The 27,593-nt window shown below is 40.5% G+C and overlaps 1 protein-coding gene across 1 annotated transcript; it reads left to right on the top strand.

Annotated features, from left to right (window-relative positions):
• The first annotated feature begins 164 nt into the window (after positions 1-164).
• On the top strand, positions 165-27,434 carry atp10b (ATPase phospholipid transporting 10B). Its single transcript, XM_042493949.2, has 21 exons — positions 165-714; positions 5,646-5,850; positions 6,172-6,257; positions 6,563-6,669; positions 7,965-8,096; positions 8,323-8,450; positions 9,001-9,253; positions 11,001-11,200; positions 14,457-14,612; positions 15,710-16,232; positions 16,359-16,459; positions 16,546-16,672; positions 16,775-16,959; positions 20,101-20,368; positions 22,736-22,812; positions 22,896-23,021; positions 23,101-23,301; positions 24,457-24,537; positions 24,684-24,788; positions 25,063-25,250; positions 26,580-27,434. The coding sequence occupies exons 1-21, from the start codon at positions 305-307 to the stop codon at positions 26,860-26,862; spliced, it is 3,942 nt and encodes a 1,313-aa protein (XP_042349883.2). The 5' UTR covers positions 165-304; the 3' UTR covers positions 26,863-27,434.
• Positions 27,435-27,593: the final 159 nt, after the last annotated feature.

Here is a 27,593-nt window from a genome sequence, read left to right as displayed (position 1 = left end):
AAAATTAAAATCAGCTGAGTCACTGGAGGACCAAAAGCTGTATTTCCCCTCTCTGTAAGTCTTGAACAGTGAAGTGAAGGAATGCAAACACACCTGTCAATGCAAAGGGCGGACTCAAAAGCAGGAATAGGTGTGCTGTCATTGTTTCAACCTGCCATTAAAGCCTCAACCTCACACACACGCTCATTCAAGGAGAGGATGAGCCTGGGGAGAGTCTTCTTAACTCAACGGAGCTGCTAGTATTTAGAGGATGGAACAAAAAGGTTGGTGAGAGGAGGAAAAGAAATAAACAGATAGAGCAGCCATGACGTGGAGGAGCCCTCTGGCCCTGGTGAGGGATGCTCTGAGAGGTCAGAGGGCACGGGAGAGGGACCTCCGCAACTTGGTGTCCAATCTGCCATATGAGGGCCTGGACAAGGCGAAGCAACCCAACCGCCACTTCCCCAACAACGCCATCAAGACTACCAAATACACCCTCCTCCTCTTCATCCCCATGAACCTTTTTGAGCAGTTTCACCGTCTCGCCAACATCTACTTTGTGGGCCTGGCTATTCTGAATTTTGTCCCTGTGGTGAACGCCTTCCAACCAGAGGTAGCTCTGATCCCCATTTGTGTCATCCTGGCTTTGACTGCCCTGAAGGACGCCTGGGAGGACTTCAGGAGGTATCAGTCGGACAAGAAGCTCAACAACACACCATGCTTAATTTACAGCAGGTAAAGAAGACAAACATGTCCTGAATATAGAAACAAAGATGCTCATGCATGATGTGGAAACACTCATGGTGCATTAGCGGCACCTCTACATCTGTGTTTATGATTCTTATCATCCAGCATGTTGATGTCTGTTTGTAGATCTGTGTGACTGTGCACTGCAGGTATGTGTGTGTGTGCATGTGTGTGCTTTACCTCCTCTGTGTTTCCAGCACCCCGTGAGAATTTTTGACTTAGAAATAGAAAATGTGTGGGAGATTATTCCTCTTTTGAAGAGCCTCACAACAATATCTCTCGCCATCGCAATGTGCACATTTGATGAAATCCTCATCTGGGTGTTGCGTCAGCAGAGACAGTAAGGTTAGCAGTTATCTATTTTTGAATTACTGGTGAAAAATGAATAATTCACAAAGGGGGATAAACACTGTCATTTTCAGCCCTTTGCGCTGGTGTGATTTTGGAGAAGAGTGGGAAGAGGAGGAGGAGGGGATGTGATGTGAGACTGGAGACAACTGCCATGATGAATCGTCATACATTCAACCTCTTGAAGGGTTTATTATTCACCAGCAGTTTCTTGCTTTCAAATTTTCATTGTAAGAGTCAGCAGAGATGTGAAGGCCTCAGCCTGTGTCATGTGTGTATGTTTACATGTGTGTCACAATAGGGTCCAGGTGCAGACCCCAGATGCAGAATTTCAAACTCTTCAGAGAACGCACCAGTCCCTCTGGGCCTGTTAACGGACACTAGCCCTTTCCGCCTTGTGCAATCTGATAAACAGCAGTTGAGTCATGGCGAGCGGGCCCTCGTAGGTCTCTCATTGCTCTCTGGGTGGGGATGCTAAAGCTCTTTTTTGGGCTTGTAAAGATTAGAACAGAATCGATTGGCTGGGATTTCTTTGAAGTATACAAATGCTTCCAGAAGAAGCTTGAGAATAAATTTTAGGCTTCCTCACACTTCCTCTTTTTCTGTATGTGGGTGAAGTTTATCCATCTGACACTCCAAGGAAAACACATTCCTGCAGTGCATTTAACCCTTTGAAACCTGAGCACATTTGCTTGATTTCTTTCAAAAACATGGGAGGACGGCAATGAGCAAAGAAAGAAGAAATGACCCCAAAATTAGTAAAATAACAGGAAAATACCTGAAAATTAGTTTTAAAAAAATAAATAAAAAATGACAAAACAAAACAAGCAAACAAAAGAAAGAAATAATTTTCTAAATCTACTCATTTTTTTGCAATTTGTGGAGCATGTCTTACCAAGTTGCTCATCGAGTTATCCAATGTTTTTGAGAAGAAAAAAAATTGCATCAATCAATCAATGCTTTTGATACAAAGAGTTAATGCTTGTGACAGGTGCCTGAAAGCAGCACAAAAAGTCATGCTGATCCAGGTTTCAAAGGACTAAAGGTGTACACTGAAGGCTGTCAGATGATTTAATTCATCAGACCTTCTAAGCTGCACGTCTTTATTTTCCATCGCCCTTCACCTGCATGTTATTGTCACAGAGGTGTGACGTGTGTGTGTGTGTGTGTGTGTTTGAGCATGCCTTATCTTCAGGGTCATCCTAACTATCTTGTATCTACTTAAAACTCTTGTCAATCTGCCTGCGCTCAAACACGCCGAACACAAATCACATTAGCTGTTAGTCATCCTGATTGACTTGTAATTCATATTATTATAATGGTTAAACATGTCTTAATTTCATTGTCGGCTGCAGAACAGTAAAAGAAGTCACCGCACCTCGCAGACTTCTCCTGTCTGTTGTTTGAGAGTCCTGAGATTTCATTTCAAACACAATATGTGCAGTGACTTATATCACTTCTACGATCAAACAAAACAGGTTATCTGTCACTTTGTTTCTAAAGAGTTCTCTTTATCACAAAGACATATCAGTTAGCCAAATTCAAAAGAGCAGCAAAACTGGACGATTAGATACATGTAAACATGCTAATTATACAGACAGGCAACTCATTGATGGGACATTTTTGACGTTTGGCATCTCAGGAACCACATGGGCAAATCAAATTCTGGTTACTGACAGCAGTTTATGCAGCAAGTGAAGGCCTTTATTTATTGATTGCCAATCGTCAAATCTGTCCAATCAACATGGTGTCTGTCAGTCTGTATAACTTTAAGTTTACTCCTTGTGTTTTTTTTGTAAAAAGTCAGTGTGAACAGGAACTGGACCAGAAATTTATTCTAACAATGAGCCTGATGCAAGAAACAATATACAAACAAACTTTCTCTTATTTTTGCTCGTATCCACCATTTGTTTTGCTTTCTTTATATCCACTGATTTTGGAGATTCACCAATGTTTTCTAATTTTTGCTCTTCTCGTGGGTAAGTGTACATTTTTCCAGAGCACTCTTACCAAGATAAGAGAAAAAGATATCATTTTCACAGTCCAGAAATTGTAGCCCAACACGAGGAAAAATATATTTTACAATTTGATTATATATATACATATTCAAATTTAGATAATATTTCTGACTGGAAAATTAAGTTTCAGGGCTAAAGAATTCTACTATACTTGGTGCATTGATCCCAGCTACTGTAATTTCAGTTACTGTACATTTATTTATTTTGATTTAAACCTTTTTGCATGCATTCTTTTAATTGTATTACTTCAATACATTTATTTAACAGTAGGTCTATGTGAGTTTCACACTTTTACAACTTTTTTTTTTGTTGTATGTCTCCAGTCTTAGCCATGTGCCAGAGTCTTGCTAATAGGTGACTTACTCTAAGATGTGAGTTAGGTAGCTACTCCCAGACTGTGGAGGGCAGCATTACATTTTACAGTGTACAGCCTGCCGGAGCGGCAATAGACGAAGAAGGAGAGCAGATGACTGTCGATCAAGTGGGATTCAGCACTGAGCACACCTGGGTTAGAGCAGATTTGGGTGGTTAAGACCCTTCGGTGCGTCTTGAGTTGACTGATCTTATATTTTGTCCTAAAGACACCAAAAGTGAAAATATAAAATAAGAGAAGAGAAAATATAAAATAAATAGAAGAGAATGTTGCTGCATGAGGCCCACTTTATTATTTTGCCTCATATTGAACCAAACTGCAGGTGAGAAAGCACCAAAAACAAGCAGTGCAACAAATTGAGATTATCAGAGATTATCTGCAGTTTATTAGTTACTGGTGTGACATGTTGACTTATGTGACAAAGAATTTTACAAAGAATTTGAGATGCTTGTCGGATCTTGTCATAGAGCCAGGCTAATTGTTTCTTTCTGAGCCAGGCTAGGCTAGGCTACGCTAAAAAGGGTAAAATTTCTTTGGTAAAAATCCCTATTTTTCCTAAAAAAAATTGCATGCACAAGTGCTTCAAGTGAAAGCGCATAGAAGACAAAAACATTATAAAACTGGCATGCAAAAATAAGATAAGATCAGAATAGAAGATATAGAATGCATCATGGATAAAACCCACTTGATAATGCAAGTAAAACTAAGATTTAAAAAAGGATAAAAACAGAATACACAGAATGTATAACATAAGGTTGAAAATACCCATTGAGATAATTATCTGTAAAAAAAATAAAGCTAGAAATTGAGTGTATAAAATGCATAAAATTAAGGAAAATGCACCATTTATGGTTTCATATTTAGCATACAGACATTAGAGTGGTATCAAAATTTAACCCAATTCTTTGGAAGAAAGCAAATAAGTGAATTTCCCAAATTGTCAAGCTATGTAGGATCACTGACTTACATTTTAAAATTAGTTTAGCAAGTTTGTCTAGCTTAGCATAAAAACTGGAAAGACAGGAAAATGGCTAGCCTGGATACACCAAATAGTAACAAAATCTACAAACACATTTGTTTATCCATACAAAAAGAAAAAATGTAAAAGTGACATGAATGAATAACATTTTTCCTGGTGTTGATGTACTGGACTACTGGACTATTTCTTGCATAACTTGCATTAACTTATGGAAGTTTACTGGCAATTGGCAAAAAAAAAAATAGAGACAATATTAAAGACAATATTGTATTATTGTCCAGAGCATCCATATCGAATCTTTTCATGATGAGACTTGTAGTTTGCATCCCTACTAACTAGTGAGCTTTTGAGGTGCTGATAAGTGGATTTTGTCATTCTCTCTCCAACAGAGCCAAGCTAGTTGTTAACTAACCAGCTTCTGGCTTCTTTGGCGTTTTATATTTAGTGTAGGAGATGAGGTATCAAACTTTTCATCTGGCTCCTGGCAAGAAAGCAATTATTTTCAGAAATAGGATCAGTGACATAAACTTTCTGATCATCATCTAGAATAAAATGTACTCTCAGTGAGAACAAACAGTACACTTTTGAGAGGTGGACTTCCCAATACTGGAAACTGTTAATGAGGCTACCTGACTAGAAAAAGCGTACATAAAGCCTCTGTGACAGGAGAGAATATTTGTGCAGCCAGTTAAGTATAATCTAAACACACAACATCCTAAAAATACATGACCCCCTCCTCCTGGCTTTGTTTGTGGCAAGGTGTGGTGTTATGTGGCAGGCACCTGATCAGGTCCTGCATGTAGGGCAGCATACCTGCAGCTCTCTGTCACTGCTGTGGCATGTGGCTTTCTTGGAAGCCTTAGCCCTGGGAACAGCCACAGGCCATAATGTCTACTACATTTTCTCTAAAGTTTCCTTATTCTTAAAAACACACAGAACACATCTGGGCCACTCTCCAAAAACGACAGCATTGATTTTTCATTTGGTTTCATTGTTTATTCCCTAACTTAAGCAGCTGTTGTGTTTTTTTTTTAAATCCATAAGGAGAGAGTCAATATTTCATTTGATTGCATAAACACAGACAAAATACACTAAGCCAATATTGTTAATAAATGTGACAAAAAACAATATGAAAGCCATCCAGGGATGTGTGTGTCTTTATGAAATAGTCTGTAACGGCTGTCATTATCTGACATTTCAGGAAAGAGAAACAGTTTACGGAGAGGCGATGGAAGGATGTGCGAGTGGGGGATTTTGTGAAGGTGGTTTGCAATGAGATTGTCCCTGCAGACCTCCTGCTGCTGCATACATCAGACCCCAACAGTGTGTGTCACTTAGAGACGTCCAACCTGGATGGAGAGACCAACCTGAAGCAGAGGAGGGTGGTGTCTGGCCTCTGCATCACGGTGAGGAATGCCTTTTACGTCTGGGATTCATTTCTGTGCTGTCCTCTATCCCCATGACCTCTGTGCTGCTTCACCTTTCTGCTCCTCTGTGATTGTCACTCAACAAAGATGAACATTTCCTGCATGTCTTTGTAACTATGAGGCATAAAAGTATGTCAGAGTCTAATGACAGACGTGTCTCAAGGATTACATACCATAAATGCATATTTTTGGACCAAAGTCATCCTTCTTGTGTGTAACAGTTATTACGTCACTGTGGAGGTACAGGTCAAGTTACATTTCAAAAGTTTCCATTCATACCTTTTGACTCTCATTTCCCAGGATCCTGAATTTGAACCTGAAAGCTTCAACAGCATTGTGGTGTGTGAAAAGCCCAACAACAATCTGAATCATTTCAAGTGTTATGTGTGAGTATCAAATACACAGATCACATGGATTCCCCAAACAGTTCCTTTGAGCCTTTCAGAGCAGCCGAGCAAAACTAATTCCAACCCACTCGCTGCACTTTCAGATGCCACCAGAGGCAATATTGGGGCTGTAATAGACTATAATCGATTTCCTCGGGCACCACAGCTCTTACAGCTGGTCTACCCATGCTGTCCAGCTATGGCCATAAAGCAGGGGAATTGCTAATGGGGAATATATAAGCAGTAATGAATATCTAACAAGATCTGACAGTACAAAGGAGGTTTCTTACTTTCTCCTGCTGCAGAGAGAAACCTGATAAGGAGAAGGTGGGTGCCGGGATAGAGAGCCTGCTGCTGCGAGGCTGCACAGTGAGAAACACGGACCACGCTGTTGGCTTTGTGGTGTACGCAGGTATATTCTCCGTTTTCTCAGCTGCTTCACTGCTTTGACCTTGAGCTTTAAGTGTTTTTTGTCAGGGGACTACGACTTTAGAGGTACTGAGGCCTTAAGCCTGAATTTCTCAATCACAACCCCACCTGAATGTTTAACTGAGTACCTGTGAAAAGTGTGTAGTTATACTTTCTGTGCATTTTGCACTCTACACTATGATGTGCTGCAGGTATGTCATTTTGATGTAGAACACAAAATTTCTTTTGTTTTAATGTGTTTGTTTTTCTGCCCAATTAACTGTCAAATTCATATGACTGAGGACAGAGTCGTGCATCAGGTTGGGTATCAGAGGGTACCCGTTGGGTTACAGGCAATGAAAGGAGGATTCGTGGATGGTATTTTGTCTTAAAACTAAGAACATGTGTGTCAGATCAGGGGTGTTTTGGGATGAATGTTTATATGATACTTTGTGTGTCGGCTTTCCTTCTGTACCCGTGGCATATGAGAGCTGCTTCGGTCAGGTGCATTACTAACAGGAATGCTAACATATATTGAAACCCTGTTTTCAAAATATAATATCTTAGTTTCACAAGTCTAAAATGGCTGGAAATGACAACTTTAAATGTGCTACCCGAACTGAATTTTTTCAACAGGGCATGATTATCTTAAGATTTGCAGTTTCAAGTCGGGACGTGTATCTCGATCTTGACGGGTGGGGTGGATGGCAGAACTAATTGGTCGTATGTGTGGGGATCATCAATGCCAGTAGGAATCATCCTCTAGAGCTGTGGTTCCCAACTGGTCCAGTTACAGGGTCCAGATTTCTCCTTCGTCATAAATTCAAGGTCCACGCTTTAGATAAAATACCAGATTTTCAGAAGTCACTTGCAGTTCAGAATGGACCAGTGACCCACTTTTGGACCGAGACCCACCAGCTGAACCACTGCTGTAGAGATCACGAATGTCTGTGCAGAGTTTCATGGCAGTTTATCAAATAGCTTTTGAGATATTTCAGTTTGGCTCAGTGAGGTGGACAGACCAGAGTTGTTGCAATGCTTAGATCCACGTCGCTAACATACTTAAAAAAATATCAGAATTAGTTGTAAAAATGTGTTTGTAATAAAGAACCCTTAAATTTCCTGAACTATCACAGAAGACATGACCTCAGTGTCGTAGTGCCCTGTTTTTTATCCTTGCATTGGTTGACCCAGAATGAGCATATTTTAAGATGCAATTGTCAGTTTCTCTCGGTGTTCACTGACTGTTTGGAGTGCCTGTTGATAACTAAATTAACACCCTCTGATTCCACATTTAAGGCCATGAAACCAAGTCCATGCTCAACAACAACGGGCCAAGATACAAGCGCAGCAAACTAGAGCGTAAACTGAACATAGACGTCATCTTCTGCGTCATTCTCCTCCTCACCATGTGTCTCGTCGGAGCAGTAGGTCAGTAATGAATTGCATAACCACTACACTGACCAGTTCATGATTAATGATTTTGTATTTATGAGGGGATGTTTAATTTCCAATAAAATTTAAAAAAAACTCAGTCACTTTGGCCACAGGCCCAAACACATACCAGGAGAGGAGACAGGGGAAGGTGTGGTGCCTAAAATAGCTTTCCTCTGTGCGACAGTCGCTGTGATTAATTCCCCTGTCCTCACACATGCAGGTCACTTCTTATGGCTGCAGGCGCTGCCGGGTGTGCCCCCATACCTGGTCCCCGACAGCAACGGTCACCTGGACAGTCCCAGTCTGTCCGGCTTCTACATGTTCTTCACCATGATCATCCTGCTGCAGGTGGAGGAGTCTGACTGTGTCTTTAACAAGTGTTTAGTGTGTTTCCTCAGTTTTCTTAAACTCCCTGCTCATCTGCTTTCTCCTCACTCTCTTTCTCATATCACTTGTCATTCCATCATCCCCCTTTCTTCCTTTCTCTGATCACTTCTTTCTCATTGTCTGTTGTTTCTGTCTATACTTCAATTTTATTCTCATGCCCTTCCCTGTCCTTCCTTTTCTGCTCCTCTCCCTTCCTTCTTTTGTGTCATCTCCTCTTGTCTCCTTTCCTTTCCTTTCTTTACTTCTTATGTCTCCTCTTCTTTCCTTCTTTTGTTTCCTCTCTTTCTGTCTTCTTTCCTTTCCTTTCCCTCTCCTCTCCTCTCCTCACTTCTTCTTTACTTTTTCTGTTTTCCTTATCCTCTTCTTATCTCTCCTCTCCCTCGTCTCCTTTCCTTTCTGCTCCTCTCCCTTTTCTTCTTCTCTCTTCCTTTCCTTAATCTCATTTGCTTTTTTGGCTCTTCTCATCTTCCTTCCTTTCCTTTCTGTTTCTCTCTTGTCTCCTCTCTTTCAGATCCTGATTCCTATTTCCCTCTACGTGTCCATTGAGTTAGTGAAGATGGGTCAGATCTTCTTCATCACTAACGACGTTGATCTGTACGATGAGGAGACGGACAGCCGTGTGCAGTGTAAGGCCCTGAACATCACAGAGGACCTGGGACAGATTGAATACATCTTCTCAGACAAGACTGGCACCCTCACTGAGAACAAGATGGTGTTTCGCAGATGCTCCATCATGGGAACTGAGTACCCCCACAAGGAGAACGGTAAACCTTCATACTGTTACATTTTATGTAGCTAAAAAGAGCTGCTGCAGCACCGTTTACTGCCATCATCCTAGGCCCTTATGTTATATATATATGGTATTTATTTATACACTATTGAATCTTACTGCTGCTGTTGCACATTTGCATACCAACACTGGCATGTTGATTCTCGGGTGTTTGTCACCTGGTGGAATGCACTTCCTTGTTGTCTTTGCATGTGCCAGTTATTTCCAGTTATGCTGTGTCATGATGTTTGTGAAAACATTTTTGACTCTGTCTTGCAACTGTAAATCTAAGCATGCAATCTTTATATACTGAAATTTGATCAGACTGAATGCATATTAAGACCTAAAGCAGTGGAGTTAAAGGCACAGTTCACTTCAAACCAAAGAGACATAAATATCCTCTTACCTGTGGCGCTATTGATCAATCTCTTGTTTTGGAGCCGAGTGTTGGAGATATCGGCCGTAGAAATGTCTGCCTTCTCAACAGTATAATGGAACTAGATGGGACCCTTCTTATGGTGTTTAAAGCGCCAAAAATAAATATTTGAAAAACTCAACTCAATGTCTCTTTCTAGAAATCATGACCTGTTTACTCAAGGTAATCCTCACACCTTGTTGTGAGCAATTTCATGTAGGAACGATTTTCTTTTTTACCAAACTACACCCACCAATTGTATCACCCATGAATGTACAAAACTGGATACAGCATTGGAGGTGCGACCCTGTTTATTCTTGCAAAAGTTGCTCAGTGGTGCATGAAGCCAAAAAACTCAATTTCTGCTGTATGAAAATGCCATGATCGTCTGCATCGTTGGGCACATTTCAGCGGTCAAGCGGCTACTCCTGTTTTACAGCTCTGCAACTGAAATTGGGATTTACTGATTTGATCATGTGGCTCTCAAGACTTTTGGAATGTAATAATAGTGAAAGGAGTCATTTCAGGGGGCTTTGATGCTCAAAAAATGTTTATCCACTGATTTACAGACATCTCATCACAGTGTAAGTCTATAATGTCTTAAATCAATCTTTCAAAAGTCTTAAAAATGACAAGACATTGGAAGAAGAAAATTTATAGTTTTTTTCTTTCGTTGCAAAATCTCAAAAATCTCAGAATAATCGGTTATATCTATTTTTTTTTTTATATATATAATTCACCGACTTTAACGCCTTGCAGATCAGGATAGAGGATCCAGCAGCACTCTCATATATTTACAACATCCAGTCAAATGAAAAGCACATTTCTCTCTTTCCGATAATGAATACTTATATGATTACATTTGTTCACTGTTTGCCACGTGTCACTCTAGAAAGCTTTAAAAATGTTAAGCATTTAATGTCTTACTTGTCTGTCTTTTTTTTTTTTTTAACCTGACCAAAAAAAGTCAGGTTTTATGCTGAAGTAAACATTAGTGAAAAGTGTCCCTAACCTAAATTTGTTGATGTCAGTTCATGTCTTTTTTTCTTCAATTTGGGTTATTGTAAAAATAAATAGTCATAATTAAATCTTAAAAAGTCTTAAATCTAGCTTTCCATAAGCTGTAGGAACCCTGTCACCTTATTAAAGGATTTTTTGGAGGAGTCTTTCCTTCTACCTGAGTGGGCCTATGAAGTCCAGGCCCTTAAAGTCCTGCAATTGTGCGACTGATGTTCAGGAGTCTATATTTGAACATGACTTGACCTGACATAAAGTACATGTAATATACAGTATATACATATATAAATATGTTTTTGTTTTTTTGCAGCGGTCCGCCTTGCTGTCCTTGGTGAACCTGAAATGGGGGAAGAGGTCATCTTCAACCAGCGGCCGCGAGCCCCTCAGACTGTGTGGTCCCTGGATACTGAGGACAACAAGCCTGAAGACAAGCAACATCACCATGACACGCGACGCAAGAGCAAGGTCACTGGAAATGCCCAGAGCGATGTGGCCTTCAGCAGTCCGCTGGTAAGATGATCGCTCAGTCATGAAGAAAATGCAGATATTTAAGGGAGATGGGTTTTGCCTGTCTTGATATTATACTGCAGGGTCACAGCGAGCCACCGCGGGGAAAACAGTCCTCAGCATTTTGTTTGCTCATGCAGGAGGGGAAAGTCAGGTAGTTGATTCAAGGCCACCCGGAGGGACCCAAAATTAGGCTCATTCTTCTTGATGAAGAAGTGTCCTTGCAGTTGTAATCATGACTGAGAGAAACAAATAAATGGCTCCAAATCAAACGTGACCGTGAATTTATACAGTGTGAACCAACCCACGACAATCAAGCCCAATGGAGGGAGATGAGACGGCTACTGAGACGTCTTGTCTGGTGCCAGTATAAAGACAAATGAATAATAATGTCCTTTTTATTGAGTTTATTGAGAAAAAGCATTATTAGGAATGCATTTATGAGTATAGAAATGTAACTTTGTCTATCCATCTATTCATTAAACCAATTATCCTGCGTATTGCGACAGAGAACTGGAGCATATCCCAGCATGGATTGTGCGATGGACATGGTTTCCAGTTCATTCAAGAGCTGACAAGATTATAAAGATAAAACATATAAGTAATAGTTTGGCAGATTCAGTCTCAGTTATTATTGTAAGAGTATTCAAAATGAATATAACACTGAAGCTGAAGTATTTTTTTGTATCTGAATCAGGTTTAATGACCAAGTGTACACATACAAGGAATTTGACTCTGCTTTTTTGTAGCTCTCATTGTACATACACAGAATAAACATATAGCTCGTGGCAACATAGCTGAGCAAGGTAAACATAAACAGACTACTGTAAAGATTTACGACTGTGTACAGAAATAAAAGATCCACGCTATCATGGTTAAAGGAGCAGAGTGTAAAGGGTGCTGGAATAAATATAGAACCCTTTATGTAACAGGTTATTTTACATACTTAAAGTAGGCGGATATGACAGTATATATAGTTCATACAGCATGCTTGGATTACGTTCAACAGATATCTACATGTTTACAGTGCACCTTTTAACTATATATATATATAATTTACTGGTAATGTGGCTTGGTGTTAAAGCCAAAGTACTAAGCTGTGAAATGGCAAACCTAAATTGAAATATCTTTTTATGAACTCTCACTCAACTTGAGCAGTATAATCCAAGCCTCATTTATCATATCATGATATTCAGTACTTACCAAATGTATGCATTTTTTGCATAAAAACAACACCAAAAAATGAAGAATTTAAGTCTTGCATTGAACACAGTATAGAAGGTTCACTTTCAGTTAAGTTATAAATAGCAAAGTTAAAAAAAAAAAATTCTAAATGTGACATGAATTACACTGCAGAGTTGTGTGGGAGTTTGTAAATCGATATTTTGCTAAAGTTTTGCTGTAGATAAACACACGGCCTGCTATCAGTCAATAAATCAATATGTTCACCAAGCAAGAAAAAAATGTTTTCTTCACAACTGCAAGGTAACATAGCAGACTAAGTGATATACAAATGGTCATTTTGTGAGTCAAGTATTTGCCATAAGTGTCACAACTTGTGGAAAAAAAGCAGATTTTATGTCTGGTTGTTTCGGCGTACAGTGATCTGTTGCAGAGGAGAGAAGTTGGCAGCAAGTTGTGTCCCGTGTGTGTAGGGTCTGCAGTGATGTTACCTGCTTAATCCTTAAGTTTAATCCTAAATAGAGAGTGGGCTGACATCTGTGAAGTTTTATGCAGTCCTGGCTGTCTTTTGTTGTCTGTTCTTGTCCTGTCTGGTCCAGACCATGCAGTGATGAATGTGCAGCGAACAGATTATTGCAGAGTAGAACTTGATCCGACGCTCCTGAAGTAGATCCTCTGCTGGGACTTTTCCTGATGGCCGGTGTTGGTTGTTGACATACCTAAAAATTTGGTATCATTCCGATACTAATACACAGCCAGAGTCACTGATATTGATGCCGACTACTTTTACGCAGGAGAGAGGGTTAGTGCACACCACATATGTTATTTGAGTGCACACAAAACAAAACTAGTGGAGAAATAAAGTGTACATGTACCTGATGTGTTTGTGACAGTGGAATGCTGATTACACAGTTCAGTTTAATCTTTCATTCCCGGCTCAAGGTCCATGCCAGAAAGACAAAACATCACATACAATAGACACACAAACACAGTGTAAAACCATGGTATACACAGACAGTTTTACCCTTGAAATACAAATGGGTACAACATGAAAAACAATAATTGATCCCTATGCTGGCAGCTTTTTTATTGACGCTAGAATAGACCTTTAAAATGACAACATGTTTTGTATCAATCTGCCCATTGTTAAGGTCATAGCTGTGGATTTTCCGGGGGACGCAGGAGACACACCCAATAAAAACACGCCAGCAGCGGAGGACTTTTATTTTGACGAAATTAAAGACATTCACACCATAAACTGATGCATAAAAATGTACAAGAATGCAGTTATTAGCCCAACTTTAATCATCGTCCCCTTCAATTTTGAAACGAAACCTACAACCTTGGGTGAACGTTATCATCTGTACATAAATGAATATGTCACACGTTTCTAAGGTCTTGAAGTGTTTACTTTTAAGCTATAACTTACTTTAAAAAAAATCTTTTCCATGTCTACATTCACTCAAAAGACCTCAAACCGTCATTTGTTTACCCGAATCTCACCTATCGTTGTGTCAAAAGGCCTCACAGTCCCATTCTGCACTGCAGATGGCCAAGCTGCTAGGTGTCAGTGATAAGCACATCCATTTTGGCTCAAAGTTGCCCCTGTGTCTGTGACGGGACATATGGTCATGCTGGGCACCATTTGGCACAGACCACTGATGTCACATAAACTGTAAACGTGCACTATAGATTAGTCATCGGCGTCTTGATATACAGTATAGTAGCACTGTGTCTATTTTTGTCCACGGGGCAAAGAGCATGGAGGCCTGGAGATACAGGCTGAGACCGAAAAAGTCTTGTGGGTTTTTTCCAGTGAGGCAGCACAGAGCCTATCTTTGGTTTTCCTCATGCTGTGTCTGTAATGGAGCATAATGAACAAACGTATGAACGAAAACGTCTTCTCTTCCTCCTGTCCTTTTGTCCCTCCTGTAATCTTTCCTCGTTCATGAACAAACACAAGTATATGAAAAGGTTAAAAGCCGAATATGCTTTTTGAAAGCCAATTGTAAGCAAGAAAAACAATTTATCAACACAAACTTTTAATTAAAAAACTGATTAACTTTTATTCCAACAGGAAACTGAGGTGATTCCAGACAGGAAGCTGCTTCAGCAGATTAGCAGGGCAGAGAGCAGCGGCAGCCGGAAGATAGATCCTTACCTGGACTTTTTTCTGGGTCTCGCCATTTGCAACACGGTGGTGGTTTCCATGGCAACATCTCAGAGACGGAGGGTGAGTGCTCCGTTTGCTGTGGATGGGAAGCAGAGATGGAGGGCACAGTCAGGAGAGGAAAGATGGACGAAGGATCTGTTCAGTTGGAAATCCCAGGGTGCAAACTCATAACAAATGGCAAACCTTCTTTTAATTGTCTCATTCATTACTTGTTTATAGTTATAGTTTAGTTTTTCGAAGTAAGGCTGCATAGACTACTTATCCACAGACAGTATATTACATACAGTAGATGACAGGCAGCACACCCCACAGACAGACTGCTTGTTCTGGTATTACATTGTACTGCAGTTCTGTGTGTGGTTTACCTGTTTTTGGTGATAATGGCCAATCTGCGAGCGCTATTCAATCAATCATAATTAATCCGTGCAAGGAATCCTATGGCCTCATACAATCATACCTGACCAAATGGCAAATGAAATCTTGAACAACAGTGTTCAAACAGTCATTAAGTTTGGGCTGCACGTGCAATTTCTGTACAGAAGTAGCTTTCATTTATTGCATATATGTATAGTATTTGCATATACGTATAATATACTGTAGGCTATAAGTGTACTAGCTTATGATAAATAATATAACAGAAAATTAGTCTTCCAATCCCCTCACCCCCCTTTGATTTTGCTTTTGTCCTGCAGTGAAATCTCCATAATTTAATCAGAGACACACACAACCATTAAGTTTAAACACTTCTCATTAACCTCAAAGATTTAGTTTAATTTTGAAAGTTCTCTTCAATTGTTTAGCTTCAAGTTTCCGCTCTCTCATCAGTGGTCAGTACTAATTTTCTCTCATCTATAAAGCCCCAGTTGTAAAGTCCTCACTAAATTAGCCACATAGTAAAGGGAGATTTGCAGGGGCAATCAGGGTTGCCTTTATTAATTTTAGTACTCGCTGCTCTGTGCTGTTCTCAGGTCTGACAGATGGGAGAAATATGTGAGTTTTCCCTTGAGTTTGTAATTAAAGGTAAAAAGCACAAAGAGAAACAGAGTGGAAATGGATGGCAAGGTTTTAAGAGTGTGTTAGCACCATATGGGTTTTTGGGCAAATGGCAATACAAAAAGACAATATGATGCAGTATTGTCTTTGCTTGACTGTTTCAGGTTAATGGGGTTTCACGCTCCAGTCAGACAAACAACCTGCTGAATTCTTTGTCCAACCTGATGAAAAGATTCACCTCCCGGCGGGGCAAGCCCAAGAGGAATCGCACCTTCTCAGTGGACTCAGTTGTAGAGGAGGATCATTTTAACCCCCCTGCAAAAACAGAGGGGTCTGGAGACACCACTCAGCTCCAAACATGTTCACTTCACGCTCCACCCCAGTGCGACAAGCCTGCAGTAACCTCAGATAATCTGAGCTATGAGGCAGAGAGTCCAGATGAGGCAGCCCTGGTGTACGCAGCCAAAGCATATGGCTTCACCCTGCTCGCCCGCACCCCTGACAGCGTGACAGTGAGGCTTCCGTCCGGAGAGGACCTGGTGTTTGAGGTGCTGGACACCTTGACCTTCGACTCTAACAGGAAGAGAATGTCAGTTTTGGTGCGACATCCACTCACCAAAGAGTACGTGTTGTACACTAAAGGTGCAGACTACGCCATCATGGAGCTACTCGGCACACCGTACGCAGGCATGTTAAAAGCGCATTTACACACATTTAATAAATGATTTACATTCATTAGTCAGTGCTGAGATACCCTGGGTGATTTCATAATCCAAAATGGAACTATGTAAATATGTGTAATAATATTTTCAGAGCATCTCAGTGGGAAGCAGAAGAACATAGCAGCAGACACTCAGCATCACCTCGACTGTTATGCTAAAGAGGGGCTGCGTACACTTTGCTTTACAAAGAAGGTGCACAATCAAATATATTAATATTCACCAGCATCATTTTCTGACACTAGAGGAGCTCATCTTTTTTTTTTCTGTGTGTGCTGCAGGTTGTGAGTGACAAGGCGTATGAAAGCTGGTCAGTGAACAGACGGAGAGCTCTGGCTGCTATAGACAACAGAGAGGAGCTTGTTATGGACTCTGCTGTGCAGCTGGAGACGGGCCTCTCCCTGTTGGGTAACTTACATCACACATCCTTCATAATGAACACGCTGTGTATCTGTGTGATAAGCTCCATGTTTGAATCGTGCCTGGCTCTGGATGTATGTCCTCACGCAGGGGCGACAGGCATTGAGGACCGTCTGCAGGAGAGCGTCCCAGACACCATCGTGGCACTGCGGGAGGCAGGGATCCAGGTGTGGGTGCTGACTGGTGACAAGCCGGAGACAGCTGTCAACATTGGCTATGCCTGCAGGCTACTGGAAGAAGAAGACCTGGTGATTAACATGAGCTGCAAAAACAAGGTGAGGAGGCCGCTGTCTGCCTCGCTGAAGGTTGGCTGTTTGACTCAGAGCTGCTTTTCTTTGCTGCTTATGTGAAATGATAAATGGTGGTACATCTCCAATTCATTTTTATACCACAATTGGAATTTGTTAAGGTAAATCAAACATGAAAAGAAAATGTTGATGTACTTAAAGGTATGCTATGCAGGATATATGGACCCATACAGAAGTAATCCGTCTTAATCACTAGAAGTGTGTTGTAGTTTATTCATGTGCAGGGACCATGCCTTCTGCCTCTATTTTATGAAATTTTTATTTTATTTTTTATAGTTTTATTTCTCTTTTGGAGGTTCCTGAGCACAGCACACAGGTGAGATCAGTACTTTATAAAGAGGTAGTGATCACGTGCCAGACCATAAGCAGCAGGCAATCAAAAAGAAGCTACAAAAACTGCGGAGACAGCGCCAAAAAACACAAGTATAACCCCAGCAAGGAAAATGTCAGTCGGTTTACAGTCCTAGAAATTGACCAAATTGCAATGTTTTTGTTTGCAATAACCTAGTAGAAAACCCCTGCCACTTAAAAAAGGCTCTCCAAAAAAACCCTGCTGTCTTTAGAATTTTTTCAGTATTGACTGTATCTTCATATATATGATACGGCAGTAAGAGTACCTATCTTCTCATCTCACTTGAACAATTCCTTTAAACATGTAAGTATATACACTCAAACATCAGATATAATTTAGGGGTAGTTACTTACTTCAGGAGATCTCACCAGACCTGTCAAATTGTTGTAACAAAGTTGGTATAGATATGGCAAGATTTCTGATAATAAATTAAAATATCATCTGCATATAGAGACATAAAATGGAGTGTGTTATGTATTGTAAACAGGCGGTGCAAGGGGTTCAACAGGTGAAGCAAACAAGAGGGAGAGAGGGCAAACCTAATGAGAACAATTATTTTGATATTAGCTCTAATATGGCTGTCATTGATAAAATATTAGACTACTTTGCAACTTATATTACAGGTCCATTTATTTCTTGTTTAAAATGTATTTCTTGTTAAAATATTTCTTGTTTACAAATACATGCTTCAGTATTTAAGCCATTCAGTATGAGGTAAATGTAGTTTTCAAGTTAATGAATCAAAAGTAAGAAAAAAAGCTATGCAGCACCACAAATCTCCATTCAACCTTTGCCTTTTTAAACAGATTAAGGCATGGTGTGATTTATATTTCACATATCACATAAAGCTTGTTTCCAAGGGCAGCACTGACTTTTTTTGACAGTCATTCAGGAGAAATCATGTGTTTTATAAGCAATAAGTTCAGGACCTGTGAAGTTGTCTCCCTCCAATTTAAATGACCAAACCTTTTTGACCACTTTTACATTTTTACTAAAGGTCAAACCCTCACATTTTCATCTGAGAAAGAGAAGGTGTCAGGTGTGGGCGCTGCTCCTCTGAGGTCATTAAAGATCTGGTAGCACAGGAATGAGCCCTTCATAACAACCTGACCATGTCTAATCATTCCCAGCCTCAAAATAGACCGAAATTACCCGTCGGCTCTAACAGATAAACGAGGAGCTTTCTGGAACAAAGGGACTGCCTTGCTCCTCTCAAATGGGACTAGTCATTGATGATGAATGGAGTGAGATACCCCCAATACAATTTCTACTGCTTTCATATCTAATTACCAGTCTAATATTCAACCCTCAGGGGAAATACCCCTTTGCTCATATTTGTAATGAACTTTTTTTTTTTGACTACTGTAATTCGATGACCACCGGAGGGATGCATTCCCACAGTCATCACCCTACCACACCTAATGAAATTTAACCAGCATTGGATACACGATATAAAAACGGAATGTGACCCAAATTTTTCATCATGTTGCTTTTCCTCTTGGAGAAAGAGGCTGGAGTTATTTACAGACAACAGTGATGAATCTGATGGGACCAGGGCTTCGTAATTGCTGAAAGTCAGACATCATGAACATGACTCAACTGCAGAGGGATGTTTATTTTACCAGCAAAGGGGACCTTATATACTTTTTTTGTATTTTCTGTTTTTAATTTTTTAAATGATGAGATTAACATATTTAAAAGTGATCCCTGTAAGCACAAACTTAACGCTTCATACTGTTCTGAATACTCTGTTTCCATTTTTTCTTTCTACCCCGGCTACAAGATGGCACATAAAGACGCCAAAGGCTGCCTTTGGCAGGCCGAGGGGCGTAACAAATAGTCCGTATTTGAGGATTTTGGAATGAGATCGGGCTGACGTGGACTGTTACCTGTAGCTACATTCTCACATCAGGGAAACATGTAGTCTTGGATTCTGATACTGCCAATTTTACGGTCATATTCCTCCTGGAAAATGTCCAGTTGTATAAGAAACTTTTATCTGTGATTTTTCATGGTAGAAAGTGTCACTATTTCTGGTTATAGACATTTGCCGACTGTGAGACAAGCAATGGAACCAGTAAATATTACCAATCAGAGCAGACTGTGTTTTTTCAGGAGGGGGGCTAAAAGACACAGAGACTAAAACAGAGCTTCTCAAACAGAGGGGTAACACAGGTTTTTAGCACAGACAGTATGAGGAAAATAAAAGTGTTTTTTGAACGTTAAAGCATGTAATCATTTTGTGGTAGAAATCTGGAATACAAGTATGAACCTGAAAATCAGCAGAGTAAGTCCTCTTTAATCTGAACTGTACCACATAGGAATAGCCTTGACTTTAATTTTGTGTCTTGATGTGTTTCATTCTGACTTTTTTCATTTTTTGGATTAAATGGGATGTCACATCCAAGTTACAACTTATCCACTTTAATTTAACTACCCTGTGAGCAGCTGAGTCAAATTAAATAAAAGTTTTAATAGGGCTGTAACAAACTGTTTTTATTATGGATTAATTAGAGAATTATTTAAATAATAGATAAGTGCTTTTTAGTTTACAGTCACATAAGACTAAGAAAAGCAGGAAATCATCGCATTGAGATGCTGGAGGTAGCTGAAAAATGACGTACAAGAACAATGGATTTATCAAAATTATTGGCAATTATTTTAACACAACTTAAGGTTTGAACTCTAGTTTGGAAAGCTTCCGAAATATTAAAACAACAGTGTTATCAGCAAAATAAGCAGATGTTCTTTTCCAGCTGACGTGCACCTCCATCCTGGACTGCACACTGGAAGAGGTGAGGAGGTACAGTGCCGACCCTCGTAATGTGGATACAACCCCAGACATCTCACTGGTGATTGACGGCCGCACCCTGACCATGGCTCTGTCGTCGGACCTGCAGGACCGCTTTATTGACCTTGCGAGGCGCTGCCGCTCTGTGCTCTGCTGTAGAGTCACGCCCTTACAGAAGAGTAGAGTGGTGAAGATCGTCAGAGAGAAACTCAAGGTCATGACCCTTGCTGTTGGTAAGAAACTTTCTGTGAGCTGTTTTCATAAATCTAAATACTTTTATCTGGGACTTTTAACATGAATTTTATGAAAAACAGAAAAAAAACTGATTTATAAATACACAAAACTACAAAAAATTAGAATGACAAAGAAATTGGGCATCTGTGCAAATCTTTGAGCTTAATTACCACATTAAATATTACTTACATAACACTTCAAAATTATACTGGGCCCCTGAGAGCATTTTTTGCATGCCAATTTTCAACAGAATATCATTACCATTGTGAACTGTTGAGATACTATAATTTTTAGATACAAAAGTTTTAGTTCGTAGCAGACATTTTAACATGTCACAGTCAAGCGGCAACCTCCAGAGCTGACAAAAGTGAGACACCAAGAGCTGCAGTTCCTCTAATGGCCACATGAGGCTGGCTCCAATCCATCAGTCCCCATAGACCTCCATGTTAAATGCTCAGCTTTACAGCAGAACTAAACATGTTTACAGCCTGGTACAAAAAACGGTTTTGGTCTCTAAAACTAATTTTGACATTACCTTGTTTGTACAACTGTACAAGGCCCAAGATTTTTTATTATTTTTATTTATTTTTTTTTTTTTAGGGCTTCTTGCCCTTTTTTGACAGGACAGTTTAAGCATAAAAGGGGGAGAGAGAGAGGGGAAGATATGCAGCAAAGAGCCAATGCTGGAATCGAACCCCTGGCTGCTGCGACGAGGACATAGCCTCTGTACATGAGGCGCCCGCTCTACCAACTAAGCTACTGGACGCCCCAAGGGCCAAGTTTTACTCACCCATTTACATTTTATAAAGGCCTAAGGTTATGCATATTAAAGGGTGGGATACTTTGAGTGACAGGCTGTCTGCGAGGTGACACTACAGACTTTCAACCCTTTCCCACCAAAATTAACTTGTGTATGCAGGGTTTTCTGACGCATGGCTAAACCTACTAAAAATAGGCTATAGACATCTTTTCCGTTGCCAGTAGAGTAGAGCAGTGTACATGGCTCTGCAGTAGACAAGAATGCCTTTCTGTGGGTGGGTTCATTTTGTTTGTTTGGGGTTTTTTTTGGTGTGTTGTGTTGGACGTCACGGACATGGCAGAAAACAGGTTAGTAAACAGCATGGATGTATTAAGAAAGTAAACAGTAGAAAGCAGCATGGAGGCCATTGAAAACGTTATGGTGGTTTGTGTTACTTCTTTTAATACTGTATATCTCTTAATTTTCCAGTCTCTTTCAAACTGAGCGCTGCGCTGGCAGAGACAGACAGTATTAGTGGTGGTATGTCTTTGCATCTCGCTGGTTTAGGGGCTGAAATTAGTGCATTCACCTGGGTGTGTTTCTTTTAAAAGCCAATCGGAGCCGGCGACGATAAATATCCGCGACTGCTGCAGAGTAATTCGACCCGGGGTTGAATGCATGTTGTAACCTTTCCCATCACATTAAAAAGCCAGAGGCAATTAAAGCCCAAAAAACTTATCTTAAAAAAAAAGCCAGATGTTAGCGTTTTTTGTGCAGTGGAGATGAGGCTTAAGAGTCAGATCCACCCCTCGCTCCTCCACAGCTCCACCGGCTCATCCGAATATGATTACTTCTGGTTTAAAAAAAGAAGTCAGCAAATCAATGGGTGATTACGTGGTCCAATATTTTTATACACTTCATGGTCACAGGAGGAAAATAATCCAATTAATGTATGCATATTTCCATTTGAACAAGACAACAAAAAATAACCTTATATGAAACAAGAATAGATGTAATGTAGTGGGTTATAGCAAATTATTATTTTTTGCCGGTACACCCTGGGCAGGTAGTTAATGGTGGTGACTGAAGTCCATTTAGCTGCCTCAGTTTAAGGGTCCTGGTATTGTGCATTCTGGCTCACTGTTATGGTTTAGTGGGACCCTTGGATAGAACAGGGCCATTGTTAATGTTATTAGTAACACCTGTGATATGAAAAGTTAAAATATCAGCTGTGAAAAAGAACCATGAGTATGAGTTGTATGAGAAATAAATGTTTTTTTTAGAGTGTTGCAGGGGAACACAAATATAATTCTTTCAGGTTTTATAAGGTTCTTGATTTTATCCTGTTCTGAGTCACTGAACCTCCTGAGAAATTTATTGTTGGACATTAGACAAGAGAGTGTGGAGATCCTCGTCCACCCTGAGGGAAACAAAAACAGGCTATAGACTAAATATACTGTATATGTTGATGCAGAAGTTTGTTTTCTGGGCAGACTTTACATTTTAATTTTGTGAGGCATCTAGTCACTTTTTGAAATTGAATTACTGCAGTAAGACCCACAAAGTCAGTGGATGTGGACACATTTTCAGTTTCAGCTGTTAAACTAATATTGACTCTGTGGTTTAGGTGATGGTGCAAATGATGTCAACATGATTCAAGCAGCTGATATTGGCATCGGGATATCCGGTCAAGAGGGCATGCAGGTCTGAAATTAGGTCTTTAGGTCCTAAAATGTTATTTGTTTCTTTTACTGCTCTCCCTGTCTAAAACTCCTTGTCACCTGCAGGCGGTCATGGCGAGTGACTTTGCTATATCTCGCTTCAAACATCTGAAAAAGCTCCTCCTGGTTCACGGACATTGGTGCTACACTCGTTTGGCCAACATGATCATTTACTTCTTCTACAAGAATGTGGTGAGTATCTGCATCAGAGGGCTCTGCTGTCTGAAGCAACACCTTCCCTGATAATCATCCACTTGAACATGTTCCCCAGGCCTACGTGAACCTGCTGTTCTGGTATCAGTTCTTCTGCGGCTTCTCTGGCACGGCCATGATCGACTACTGGCTGATGATTTTCTTCAACCTCTTCTTCACCTCTGCACCTCCCATCATGTTTGGGATAATGGACAAAGACGTGTCTGCAGAGATGCTGCTGGGTGTTCCTGACCTTTACAGGACCGGACAGGGTGCAGGGGTCAGTAAACCTGCCAAACAATTGTAGCTTTTACAGAGTTGAGTCTTGAATAATGCACAACTTTGATTAGTTTACGTATACTGAACAGAAATTGATGCAGGTGTGCCGTGGTAAGGTCACAACAAAAGGACATTTTAAAATGCTCAGTTTGATCACACAACACAATGCTACAGATGTTGCAAGATTTTAGGGAGCATGCCATTGGCATGATGACTGCAGGAATGTCCCCCAGAACTGTTGTCTGTGTGAACTAAATGTTAATTTCACGACCATTAGAGGTCTCTAATGTCATTTCCATTCATTTGGCTGTGCATCCAAGCAGCCGTACATCTGCAGAAGTTAGTTACAATGACAAACTGCTGTAAGGTTAAGACCCTAGTGAGAACATTGAGCACGCAGATGAGCTTACCTGAGACAGTTTCTGGAAGTTTGAGCCAAACTTCTTTGGTTATACAAACCAGTTGTTGCATCAGCTATTCGGGTGGCTGCTCTCAGACAGGTAAAGTTGTGGGATGTAGAGGTCCAGTTGGATGTACTGCCAAATTCATGGAAACAACACTTGAGATGGCTTATATTACGTGAAATGTAAATTCAGTTCACGGGCAAAATCTCTGGGGGACATTTCTACAGTCATCATGTCAATTGCACGCTACGTCAAAACCTGTGATATCTGTGGCATTGCGTTTTGTGATCAACATAGGCATGAACCAGTCACGTTTTGCCGAAAATCACCATTTTGAATCCAAAAGAAATTTACAGAGGAGGGGTGCTTCTCATATAAGTGAGAGAGGAGAGACAGACAGCAATGATGTGATGATGCAATGATGCCGAGGGTCCTCGACAATAGGCATTGATGGAGGAAATATTCTGATCATTTAGTGCAAACTTTACATTTTAGGGTGGCCTTTAAATGTGACTGTCCCAAGGCACACCTGTGTACTTATGACGCTGTTTAATCAGCATCTCGATATGCCACATTTGTCAGGTGGATGGATTATCTTTGAAAAGAAGAAGTGACAAATTTTAGACCAAAGTTTGAGAGAAATGTGTCTATTGAGTGCATGAAAAGCGTCTGAGATCTTTAACTTTAACCTGTGAAAAGTGTTGTTTACATATTTGTTCAGTATATTTAAATGTGTCTTGGTGCTTGTTTAGGAATACACATTTACAATCTTTTGGGTCTCCATACTCGACGCCTTCTATCAGAGTCTGGTGTGCTTCTTTATTCCATACTTGGTAAGCGAAACATTTGAATTCTCTGTTTCATTGAATATTGTACTAGTTTCATCTCTGTCATTGTGCATCCTCTAAGTTACCATTTATTTAACCAGTTTACTTTGTTTTTGCCTAAAATTCGACTATATTTGTTTTCTCCCCTGCAGGCTTACCAGGATTCAGACATTGATATTTTTACCTTTGGAACTCCTTTGAACACAATTTCTTTATTCACCATCCTGCTGCATCTGTCAATAGAGATCAAAGCCTGGGTGAGTGCCGATCTGATGGATATCTATTTCTAGATGTAATCACGGTATATACTCCCAGTGAGCCAAAAACTCTTATGATTAAGTAGTCAGCATACATTTGAAACTACCAAACAGTTATTTGTACACTGTAGCATCCAGAAAGTGTTAACATTTTCCATTAATCCACTGTGTTTTTGAATCAATGCAATAAAAAACTGATAATTAACATGCAGTTTTTGACTAAAAGGGTTGTTATCGATATACCTAATTGCTGTTTTATGCATCTGTCGTGCAGACGGTGGTTCATTGGGTAATCATGCTGGGCAGTGTGGCATTGTACTTCATTGTGACGCTTGCCTACAGCGCCATCTGTGTCACCTGCAACCCTCCATCCAACCCGTACTGGGTCCTCCAGAGCCAGATGGCCGACCCCATGTTCTACCTTCTCTGCATCATCACCACAGTGGTGGCTCTAATGCCCAGGTACCATCACTGTTATTCTGCCCGTGTCCATCACACAGAGGGAGGGAAGTAATCTGATGTGCCCTTGCCGTTGTTATGAAGTAGCTTTTCAATGTGCTCATTTGAACACTTTCTGCTGACCTCTACTGCACATCAGAATGTGGCCATCCCTCTCACTTTACACATATTCTCCACACTTTTTATATGTACAATTAAATTACTTTTAAAAAGAAAAAAGTGGGGGCACCTGGTGGCTCAGTGGATAGAGCGAGCGCCCCATGCATAGAGGCTGTGTCCTCGCCACAGCGGCCGCAGGCTCGATTCCAGCCTTGGCCCTTTGCTGCATGTCACCTCCTCACTCTCCCCCCTTTCACACTTGTGCTGTCCTATCAATTAAAGGCAAAAATGCCCCAAAAATATCTTTAAAAAAACAAGATAAAAGGGGAAAATGTCAATCATTTTCACACTGATATCTAAAGGAACTAAAACTAGAAACCAACATACACTTGATGAAATTTCTCATCACATACTGTACTTTCTGAAAAACAACCAACACAGCTGCTTTGGTCATTTACAGTCAGGAGGATGTTAAATTAAAGTTTGCTCTCAACCTGTATGATAAAAAAAATATGGTTATTGCTAGCTGCCTCGCTGGCTCTTAAAAGTTGACCTTGTAACTAGGGCTGCAACAAATTATTTTCGTTTTTCTTTTATGATTAATAAGATAAAAAAGGATCAGAAACCACCACCCATGGATGGATTACAGAATGGGCCTACCAGGCACAGGCACGGGGGCCCAAAATGTTTCCAGCAAAATGTCATCAATATTAACATTTACCAACCACTAGCAGAATCCGATTGACCCCACAAAGATGCAAACGAACTGCAAAGACACACAAAATGATCATGTATGACACAAAATGACTACAAATATATGCATATGCAAAACCACCCCAAAGTATGTGTGTCTTGACCTTATGTTGGAGAGGTGGTGGGGCCTTTTGCACATCTGTGCTCAGGAGCCCATTTTCTCTAAATCCACCCATGCCTCCACCCCTAATCACCCTAAAAATGATGATATTTATGCATTATTTTGTAGTATGTGTGACTTATGCAGACCATGAACTGCTGTGTAATTATGAGGTTGTTTTGGGGCATAGACAGTCTAGGCTGATTTGTAATTAAATAATGTTAATTGTGAAGTCCAGGAACGACTGCACCACAGGCTCGGTCCTCCTGGTTGCTGATGCGTCTGAAAGTGCTGATATTTAGAGGGAATGCTCTGATTTACATCAAAGGGCCGCATATTTTTCACTGGCCTACTTTCTCACCACCACACTCTCTCCCCAGGTACATGTTTCACGTGCTGAGGAACTCTATCGCCCCCTCCCCGCTCCTGCAAGCCAGGCATCTGGACCGATTGGACCCCTCCACGAGGGAGATGTGGATGAAGGAGTGGAGGAGCTTCAGGGGCATGGGGCAGGTTAAACGCTCCAGGCTTTCCACGCCACCCTCACCTACCCTGGAGACCCCTGCGGACATTTATCCCCAGTCTCCCGCTGTCTCTGATATCATGGATGACTTCACGCTGAATGTCATCACTGAAAACTATCAGAGGCCCGTGCACACGTGAAAAACAGAGACTTGCTGGTAACTTTTAGCAATAAGACAATTATTTATTCAGAAAATTGTAAACAGGCTCATGAGTGGATATATCACAATAATATTTTGGGGAGGTGATCTTACATAAATGCTCTCAGGCAGACATAACTCCTCCTCTCTGACTTGTGACAAATCATCGATTGGGGTGATGAGAAACAGAAAGTATGTAGGCCCTCTCCTCCCTACTCTCCTCATAACAAGCTGCCATAGTGAACACATAAGCCTGTTACTTTCCTGATGGGTTTTCAGAGCACAGTGGTAACCCAATTAGTCATGCCACCCACCCCTCCAAAACGTGGCACTTTTCCAGAACAAAATGCTTAGCTGGTTTAATATATTCCACTCACCTAGATACCCTAAACAGTCACAATGCATCCTGTCACCAAGGCAAACACACGTGTGTGGTTTACAGATTTTCCATTTAATTTGCCTGTGAAGAAAAATGAATGTTTTTACACTGTAGGCTGGGCCTGTGACTAGTTGTGTGTAATTTTTTGTATATCTGTAAAATCTTCTGTGAAAATACACCCAAGTACAATCAAATTTTGTTTATCCCCTGTGTGTTTGTGTGTGTCTGTGTGTGAGTCTTATTTCAGATGCAGCGTCTAGATCAAACAAGCCAAAAGGTAAATTCAGAGAAATCAGAGGAAAAGGCATCTAAGCTACAAAGTCTGGTGCTTTTTTATGGAAATGGAGTGTGCA

The sequence above is a fragment of the Plectropomus leopardus genome, chromosome 8 (genome assembly GCF_026936395.1).
Source record: "Plectropomus leopardus strain MGB_pleo_1.0 chromosome 8, ASM2693639v1, whole genome shotgun sequence".
Classification (NCBI taxonomy): Eukaryota; Metazoa; Chordata; class Actinopteri; order Perciformes; family Serranidae; genus Plectropomus; species Plectropomus leopardus.
Note: the sequence above shows the minus strand (reverse complement) of the source record. Positions and strands in the feature narration are given on the sequence as shown.

Bases quoted from the DNA above. Each gene is read 5' to 3' on its own strand.
- atp10b (XM_042493949.2), top strand. From the start codon at position 305: ATGACGTGGAGGAGCCCTCTGGCCCTGGTGAGGGATGCTCTGAGAGGT. The intron at 16,960-20,100 runs GTGAGGAGGCCG...GTTCTTTTCCAG, and splicing joins ACATGAGCTGCAAAAACAAG to CTGACGTGCACCTCCATCCT. The intron at 22,813-22,895 runs GTCTGAAATTAG...TGTCACCTGCAG, and splicing joins CCGGTCAAGAGGGCATGCAG to GCGGTCATGGCGAGTGACTT.